The sequence below is a fragment of the Orbicella franksi genome, chromosome 7 (assembly GCF_964199315.1).
Source record: "Orbicella franksi chromosome 7, jaOrbFran1.1, whole genome shotgun sequence".
In the NCBI taxonomy this organism is placed as follows: domain Eukaryota; kingdom Metazoa; phylum Cnidaria; class Anthozoa; order Scleractinia; family Merulinidae; genus Orbicella; species Orbicella franksi.
This window is the reverse complement of record NC_138151.1, coordinates 30965832-30975546: the sequence shown is the minus strand read 5'-3', so window position 1 is coordinate 30975546 and position 9715 is coordinate 30965832. Positions and strand designations below refer to the sequence as shown.

The following is a 9715-nucleotide window of genomic DNA, read 5'->3' as shown; positions in this document are numbered from 1 at the left end:
GCGTTATACTGTGGTTGCGACGATAGATCGTTTTCGCGTGACATCATCATGTTCAAAAATCCACAACGAAAGAGCCACCAAAGTTTTTATCCTCGTCAGGCATAAATAAGGGCTGCTAAATTTATATTTGTTTACAGCTTTTCAGCTCAATAGCGTGCTTCGTTTGGAAACCAGCGCATTTTGAATTTCAGAGTTTTTTGGAGTTATTCAGAGTGGTGTGTGAGATAAAGCTACGATCGCGTAATTTGTAAAAGAATATATATTCTTATCTCGTGGTTTTTAGCCCTTCTAGAAGTTTAAGTGTTAGGAAAAGTGCTTATGTAAATGTTTGTTTATTCAGTACAGATAATCAGTCGCCATTCTCTGAGCAAAGTAAGTTCCACTATTTTCCGGCCGCCATATTGGTTTACCAAGCTGCACCAATATGGCGGTGCATACTGGGCTCTGTAAATTTGTGCGAAATATTTCAACGAATATCTGAAGTTTGGGAAAACGCAGACACCCTAAGCTTGTAGAAGCGTCTTCTTTATTCATTTCCGATAACATTACAATTTCTTGACTTAATCCAGCGAATGGTTTTCGATTTACTTCCTTTATTGTGTGACAGTGAAAACAATCTATTTTTTAGCGAGAAAGAGGACGCACTAAAGTTCAAGTTCTTTTCGCTCTTTTAATTCTTTTTTATACTTGGTACATGCCAATAAACTTGTACACATTGCTACGCTATGGCCGGCAAGGACTTATGCTATTAAAACTTATTTGAAGTATTTTTATTTAAAATAACTAAAAGTAGCTAGTTAAGCTCTGTAACGTCTGTAGCGTTATTCAAGCGTATCGATTAAACGTGGTTTTAAGAGCCAAGGATTTTGGAATCCGTGGATTTTCCATGATGTTGCAATGAAATCAAATTATGAATCCTTTTTATAAATGATTGACGTTCAAACGAGTACAATTTGAACGCTAAGAGCTTCGAGACATTTCCAAGTTTGCAACAGTTAGTGGACACGAACTATAAAGAAGAGATCCTGCGACTGGCTGTTCATTTACAGTGAGAAGCAACTCCGGCCGGCCATAGCTGTTACCTCACTTCACCCGTGCATACGTATTTACTCGGACATTTCTAGCAAACCTGCAGTTTCTTCAATTATACCATAACCAAGGTAGTAATAAAGCCATACAAAGGCCATAAACGCCTTCAGAGTATGTCTTTACCGTGCTGATCCCGTAAACCGTTTTAATGCATGTTCACGGTCCGAGAAAATGTAAATTAGTATTAGGCGCCACACTACGCCGGAGGAAAAAATCGGAAGTTTTACTCTGAAAACTCATCAAATGTTTTCCGTCCACACTACGCCGGAGAAATTTGAAAACGCATCATTCACCGGTCATTTTGCATTTCTGTTTGATTAAAGATCGGGCAGAGTAATATACATACATACATAAACTTTATTTTTTCTCGAATTTAAGAGTAGTGGTGTAGTGAGGAATTGAAAACGTAGCTTTATTTATTCTGGTTAGGCCTTCCGTCCGTCCGCACTAATCCATCACGAAAACGGAACTTTTCGAAAAAGCTCTTCAGACCGGAGGAATTTAGAAAAACAGTGTCGAATCGTTTGTGGTTTATGCCTTTCTATTGTCAACGTTTCTTCAATAATGTGTATCTAATATAACTTTATGCTGTCCAGTTTGAAAACCGTTTTGATGAAACACATTCCGAGGACAACGCAGGCAAAATTCGAGGAAACAGTAGTCCGAGTCAAATTTAGCTGTGAGAAGAATTTTTGGAGTCCAATTTTCAAATTATTTTCAGAGGGAACTGTCCAAATAAGTTAAATAAATTTTTCATTTGGACGCTATTAAACTTTGAATCCATTATGAAGGTTTTTTATCTGTTTTCTTTTTCTTCTAGTGACCTATATTGGCGGACGAGACTAAGAGTTTATTTTGCTGTTAATTCTGAACAGAGAATTTTACATCGCTTGCGAAATGCAATGAGATATTGTAATAATATTACCAGTCCGAAATTCGAATAAATTCTGTTGTCTATGATATGTCAGGCTGGCCTCCATGGGTAACCATCCCCCGCTGGAAACAGCCAAGGCAATTTCAAACGCGTCTTTGTCTGAATTGATTAATAGGACAATTTTGAAAGCATTGTTTATTTTCTACCGCGCTGTCACGGTTATGCGAATATTGCATGCCTCCCTCGGTCGCGCAATATTTTCAAATCGAAATTCAAATATTTCGAGTTTGCTTTAGTTTAAACGTACGTGCTGAAGCCAAACGGTATCCGTAATGTCTTTTATAACGCGAGGTAAAATCATAGGTTTCCTCCTTACTCTCATTCTCGTCATCTTGTTCATGTACACGTCGAACAACACGGGGATTGGAGGGAGACAGACAAATTACAGAAAAGGTAAGGACTGTTGAAGTTTTGATAACTTAATTGGTAGGACATGTTTCGATTATGGTAGAAGACTTTCCCTATACATGGAATACAAAGCACTTATGGAAGTTAATCCCGCGTTGTGTTTAACCAGCTGTTTCCGTAACATGTCTAAGATTTTACGAAGGTAGAGAGTTGCGATGTTCGAGTGTGGCCTCCAGAATTTTTCGCAAGATGTTTTCAACATGCTAGCCAATATTTAAAGATTTCTTAGCGACTATCATTTGATTATGCTATCACATCGTCTTTTAAAAATCATAGCTCTCGCAAAAGTTATCGTTAAACTTCACGGGTCTGGCAGCTTCGTTTTGTTAGCGGATATATGTGCGTCTCGTGGTCTCGATTTTTTCACAAAGCTTTCTCGGGTCTCGATTGCTTGCCAACTGCTAAAAAAGGTAAACTAGTGATACAATCTTAGATAGTGCATAGTGCAATTTACGGCTCTGACACAGTAGTCACACAGGTCCTCACCCATGCCGTTCTCTCCTTGGGTAGTCAACTAAGCCTTTCCCCTTGGCAGAATATGAGCAGACAAAAGGTGATAAGACATAATCTTAGCAGTGTGTATGTTCCATGTTTGTATATTCGTTCAAGGCCCCAAAATAACTTACAATTACCGTTTGTCAAGACGGTTTTAAATTTTATTGTGGTATTTTACGTTGAGTTTCGTTCATTTTATATTCAATCAATACGTAGAAGTAGCAAATGTGACAATTTTACTTATCACGCCACCGTTTGTAACTTGATACATTTGTTTTCCTCGCCAATATCAACGTATGCAACAAGATAGTTTTGTTTCCTCGAAAATATAAGAAACGTGTATTTTTTTTTTTTACTCACTGTTGGAGTTAAATGGAATATGGAAGTTAAATATCTGCTGAAAAGTCGAAAAGGAACGATTTTGTTTTATTCAAAACGCATATTTTCATTTCACCGATAAACAAGAACTAATCTAATTGTCAAATAATTACGTCAAATCACGGAATAGTGCGTTCATATTCTTTTGCCAGCTTTGGCGTTAACAATAAAACCAAGTCAAACTAATACACAATGCTATCGAGTAATACAACTGAGGAACGCTTCAACGAGAAGTATTGAAGTTAGAAATCGTCACTTTACGGAAATTATATCCCACATCGGTGACCGAGTCACGTCATAGACTGATGAAATTAATTGGCAGTTTCATTAAGCGCCACGGAGTCTGCCGCAATAATAACGAAGTTTCTTTTGTCGCAAATTTACTAGTTTTACAAGCAACGAACGCGGGAAAGTTTCGGCTGAATATGAACTTTTGGCTCTCTTTCATAGAAGAAGAAACAAGTAAACTGCTAAGGGGAAGCAATATGTTTTCATTCTTTATTGGCACCCTGGCAGAAACACAATAGTTATAAATTAAAAGAGCAGACGACATTTCTTGAAACATTCCAGACGATAAGCAGTCACAGTAACGTTCTTTGCACTAAACAAAGGGAGAACTGACGTTACCTGAAACATAGCTGCTATCCCCAGCGAAGCGTGGATCTGATCTCGACAACGGAGTTTCACACTAGCAACGTTGGAGCGCATGCGTTTTATGTGTTGTGTTCTACCACAAGGAAAAGCATTCAACGTTCGAACGTAGTCCCGGATATGGCATGTATCTTTCACCTAACTTATAGTCGACTTTGACGTTAACTAATCTGCGCATACGTTTAGATCAAATTCCTTTTGTTGTTAAGAGAATAGCACCACAAGGATAGCAAGAGATTTGCAAAAACATTAATATATTGACAACGGTATGTTTTTGCATCTTTTATTGTAAATAAACATTTGAATTTTATGTATTTACATTTTAACTAGTTTCTATTTTCTTTTGTTTACTTGTTTATTAAGTAATGTATAGTTATGTTATTTTAATAGTGGGCTTCCTGTGAGGTGGCTTTTTAGCTAAGTAGAGTTGTCACTATAAATAAAGAATTACCATTACCAAGTCTCGGCTTCACGATATGGAAAGTCGAAATACGTTGGGTCCGCGAGGAAAAATGCTAGTCTAGCCTTCTCGCATAGTCTCGCAGTTACTGTTCGCCATCGCTCATATATGAAACCTCTTATATGATATTGAGTGCTATTAATTATTTGAACTCTTTTGTTTTGGCAGCTAAAGCCGTTAGTCGAGAGATAACACCAACCCAGGTTAATGTCAGCGAAGAAGCGAATGCCACAGTGAGAACGACAACGGTGGAATTCACCAAGACATTCATTTATCTTACCCAGACCGAGCAATGCCTTCCTCTAAACCTAGCTAGTTCTTCTGAGATTGGCAATCCCGATACATGCAACTGCGACGTTATAGTGTTAAGTTTTCAAAACAAGTGTCAGGATCAAAATTCATCACACATCACCTATTTGTTTGATCCGAACACTGGATGGGGGACAGGACGAAATGTTCTTTACTTTGCTGCAATAACCAGAACCCCAGGGTACCATTATTACATATTTGTAGACGAAGATGTAATTCTTACTTTTAACGAATTTACTCCTCCAAAGATGGAGAAACATAAGCCGTTCAGGGTGGTAGAGCGATGGCTTCTAGATTACGAGCCTGTAGTGGGTGTCCTGAACTATGGGGTACATCACGGTGCCTGGTGGACATTTGGAAGAAGAGAAGCAGTTTGTGGGATTACCGAGAAATCATTGGTGATACCCGCAGTATGGTTTGATGGTGTTTTCAACGCGCACCATTATAAATCCATACAACACCTTTTTCCTTACCGTGTTCAATACGAAAAAGTAAGCTGGTGGTCGATACACAGGTACTTGTTTTCTGCTGTTGAACTGAAATTCCGTGGACAAGCACTGATGTTTGTGCCGGTTACCGCTGGAAATCCTACGCATCGCTCTTATCCAAAGTCACTTAAGAACATTCAGATATACTGGCGAGACTACATTGAAACGATTAAACAAGAAACTCCCGCAGTTTACAGAAATCGTTCGATTTTTGAAGACTTTAAGCAGAACTTGGATAACTACGTCATCAATACTTTAACCTATTGTATGAATGTTACACGTCATCAACCCATAGTGCCTTACGCGCATTTTGAGCGCCATGCCTTGTCGAAGTGAAACGGTTAACAGAAACTTCTCAGACTCGTTGCTAACTAACATCAACTACTAACATTACGTTTTCAACATAGGAGATCAAAGCCGCCGGTAGGCACGTTCCATTTCATTAACACTTCCGCTTTGAATTTCTGGAACTGATTTCCATTGAAAAATTAAATAGCATTTTGCGAAATTCACGGGGAAAAGTGTATCCAAATTTTTAAAAATTTCTTACCTTTCATTTTCATTTTTCAAAATTTCATTTTCCTCGCGAAATTTTTAGTTAAATGGTTCCAGAATCTTTCGAGGGAAATACCCGTACCAATTGCCCACTTTTCGATGTTTTGGTTGATTTCAACACTGACGCCCCATGTTTCACAGCATCCGATCTGAGTTAGCTTCGAGTTTTTAGATTTTCTTTTGTCCGTTTCCTCCTTAGGTTTAGCCGGGTTTTATTGTGAAGATACAACGGGGGACAAAATTCTTAGGACAATTAACATACTATGCCTTAATTTCTCCTCCTTTGCCCCTCGCCCCTAAGCAATGTTGTAGTTTGTGCAGCCCTGTACACTTTAATTAACCTGTCCTGAAAGTGTTTCGTCATCCCAACATTGTTCGGATTGGGGAGGGGAGGGCCACTCTCGATATCCACGTGGTTAGAGAAGTGCATATTACGCTATATCTGATTATTTGATAAGTTAGGGATGTGGAAGCAAGGTTTTCCATGACTGTTCCAAGGATTTTTGTCCTCCATTGTATATCAAGCTCTTGAGTCCGTGTTGTACCACTGATTTTAAGCCTCTCACATTTCGTCAGAAATACGACGCGCAGCGGAGTGTTTCCGACTCTTTTCTTGGTGTTTAACACGTTGGTAAAACACTGTCTCTCCCAAACGTTTGAAGTTGTCCTTCAGTAGCATTTCAGAATAGATAAATATATTGATTCAATTAAGGCCTTGAGCCTCTGTACTGTATTTTAATTCCGAGCTTTCGCCGTTCCACGGCGTCATCAGGGAATGAAAGAAAATATTCCATAGTGCGTGATATAAAAGTGGTGTAGGTAACGCGAATGATAGAAGTATTAAAGACAATGAGTGTATATAATGTGACTAAAGTATACGATAGTATGGAAAATGGTTAAAGAGTATAAGTGATGAAGCGGTTAAAAATAAAGCAGTTCAAGAAAAAATGAAATAAAATAAAATAGAATAAAAGTTATCTGAGTTCGATACATTCTTTCTGAAATAATATACTACAAACTGGACAATCGTTAATGAGTATGAGTGATAAAGCAGTTAGAGATAGTTCAAAATAGAAGGTCTCAGAGTTCGATGCATTCTTCACGGGAATTAAGATCGGGCTTGCACCTCCGGATGTAGAACTCCTCGAATAATCGCAAGTTGACAGGATCGTTTTCTTGTGCGATTGCTTTGACATCAACACCTTGGCTGTTTTGGTTGTTAGCTGCCCCTTGACCCGTTGTAATGTGTTTTTTTACGGACGAGTTGTTGTTGTTCAGGTGTTGTTTAATGCGATCATGTACAAATCGCGTTGTGCTTCCGATGTAAAATTTGTTGCATCTCTTGCAGGTGACTTGGAACACGTACAAGTTCGTAGGCACAGGTTGGTGTTTGCTATAGGGCAGTTTGTTCTCGTGCATGTGTTTTGGGTGTGGTGAGAGAGGGCTTGTCTCAGCGTGTAGGATTTGTGAGCGACGGGTATTTTTTTGGGAGGTCTTCTTTGCCGAAGATCCTGGTTATTCTGTAATCTAGTCGGACTGAAATGAATGAGATTTTAAAGTACAACCATTTTGTATTTGCAGTTTGGGGGTCACGTATGTGATGGCGTTTAGTTTTCTCTACGATGTTTTCGGGATATTCGTTGAGGCGATCGAAGGATGTTGTCAAACGCCTCTTATTGAAGCATGGTTACTATAAAACCACAAATAAAAGTCCTTGTAAACAGTAAAACATTGAACTCTTTTAGAAACTTTCTCTTTTCGGAATCAGCTGTGGAGGAGGGGGTAGGGGAGGGTAGTGGTATGCCAATATACCAGAAAAGAAAAAAAAACCAAAACGTCCCCTCATTTCGTGTAGAATGCCAACATTTGGAGAAACATGGTAAACGTTATACCCATTTAAAGTGCCACTGAAACGAAATTTTCGTACTCTCTTTTTTTAGCCCAATTTATAGTTTCAAACGTGCTTAAAATAATTGTGAACTTTATTTCTGTCAAATCCTAACGGAAAGTGCTCTTTTTAGCTTCTGAAATCGACTTTTTGGAGCAAAACTGTGTCCGGGCTCTGGAACCGAGTTTAAGGACCTTGTGACGTCACTGGTTGTATTCACGCAAGAAGCGCTTAAGATTCTCTCTTGTTTTCACTTGATTTATTTAAGTTTATTCTTCATATTGTCGATACCTACTAGTTTCCTACCTTGTAATTTCAGTCCAGCCTTGACAGGAAATACACATCATAAACGTTGGAGGGCGCCAAAGAATGAAGATTCACCAAAATAAATGCTACAGATTAGAACAGCTCAGTATACTTTTCGAACATCTTGAGTACTCGATTGGAGATTTCGAAGACGAGTGTGGCAACTTTTGTATCACGTCCTGAAGCCTAAACACGATATTTCGTCGTCTGTTTTCAGCCTGGTTCTGAAATTTGGATTCTCACGTTTATCTAAGGTCTATTAACAAGGTTCGAATATATCCTCGGCAACTTTGCTGCATTAAAAGCCGTAAGCGCATCAGCCATCCGCACAATCATGAAGTTATTAACGGTCCACAAGCTTTGAGTCGAGTACTTCTTTGCACACACAGAGCATCTTTTTATGATACTAGTAAGTGAGAGTTCTTGTGGTAGACAAAATGTATCTTTGAAAATTGTGATCCGCAGCAGGGTTTGCTTTATCGCCGCATACGTATCAGTGCAAACAAAGAGGGAATTTCGCGTCTCTTTTACACGTATCTCCCAATTGTAATATTTCACGGCCGATGGATAACTTGGAGTTCTTTAGCACATACTTATGTTTATGATCTTCATTTAATAGTATTCAAGTTCAAAGCAATTCGTTAAACGTCACCAGTTTGCACTCCTTTCGAAGGTTTATTAAACAGAATTTGAACTAATTTGCATATATGACCTTTCGCCGCCGACATTGTCACGCTTTCTCTCGTTTCCTGAAAACATATAATTGTAGGGTCATGGCAGCTAAGTTTACCTTTATAGTTTAAATTCGCTCCCTCATATAAAAGAAGAGGGTTTCTTAAATTGTTGCTGTTGTGATAACTTGTAGGATGTAGCAGATACAACTAGACTAAAGGTCACTGTGGTACAATCTCGTCCGCGGTGAAACTCACAAAGCGTCCGGTTTCCTCGAAGCGAAGCGACTCGAAAACTCGAAACGTTGTTGCTACGATTCGTGCAGCAGCACTCCGGATAATATTTTCAAAAGCCGCTTTCTCTTGTTTTCATGTCTTTTTTACTTTATGAGTGTAGATATTGTTTAATTGAGTGCTGGCCATTTCACTAAGAGTCCCGATCATTTTGCGATCTAAGAACTCCCACTCGTTTGCTTGCTTACATAAAATATCCAATTAAATAGACTGAAAAGCCCCAGGATCGACTCTCCACCTCTTCATGTCTAAGGCTACTGTTATTATCTGCTTTACAGCCCTGAGATGTCCTTAAGATGTTTTTTGGGGGGCTTCGAACAGTATTCTCTTCTCCCATAATCACTCTAAATTTTCAGCGCGGCATGAGAGCAATACAACCAGTGACGTCACTAGGCTGTTTTGGCCGCGCCAAGATGGCCGCCAATTTTGGCCTTAACCAGCCAACTTCGAACGGCTGAAAAAGCAGTTTTCGCTTACCGTATGGGAAAAAAAAAGTCTGCAGTGTTTCCAAGTAAGGTTGAAACTTTATTACTAAGCAAAAATCTCACATACGAAAATTTCGTTTCAGTGGCACTTTAAGGCCCAATGTTGGCGTCAAAATACCGTATACTCGATTTAATATCGCCCAGTATACCGTATACACCAACACCTTAGCGGACCGTGTCTTTTAAGAGAGAGACCTGGTGTAGCACTTTTTGGATCTTACCACATTTTGACGTCATCTGAAATCCATTTGTTGATTTGACGTTATATAAAAAAACAACTTGGAAAGGAGCCAGATTGGCATCG

The 9715-nt window shown here is 39.0% G+C and overlaps 1 protein-coding gene across 1 annotated transcript; it reads left to right on the top strand.

The window, feature by feature from the left end:
* Window positions 1-2109: 2109 nt before the first annotated feature.
* LOC145491993 (uncharacterized) lies at window positions 2110-6588 on the top strand. Its single transcript, XM_081471300.1, has 2 exons — window positions 2110-2416; window positions 4584-6588. Exons 1-2 carry the CDS (start codon window positions 2296-2298, stop codon window positions 5546-5548), a joined length of 1086 nt encoding a protein of 361 aa, XP_081327426.1. The 5' UTR covers window positions 2110-2295; the 3' UTR covers window positions 5549-6588.
* The last annotated feature ends 3127 nt before the right edge of the window (window positions 6589-9715 follow it).

Bases quoted from the DNA above. Each gene is read 5' to 3' on its own strand.
- LOC145491993 (XM_081471300.1), top strand. From the start codon at position 2,296: ATGTCTTTTATAACGCGAGGTAAAATCATAGGTTTCCTCCTTACTCTC. The intron at 2,417-4,583 runs GTAAGGACTGTT...TTGTTTTGGCAG, and splicing joins ACAGACAAATTACAGAAAAG to CTAAAGCCGTTAGTCGAGAG.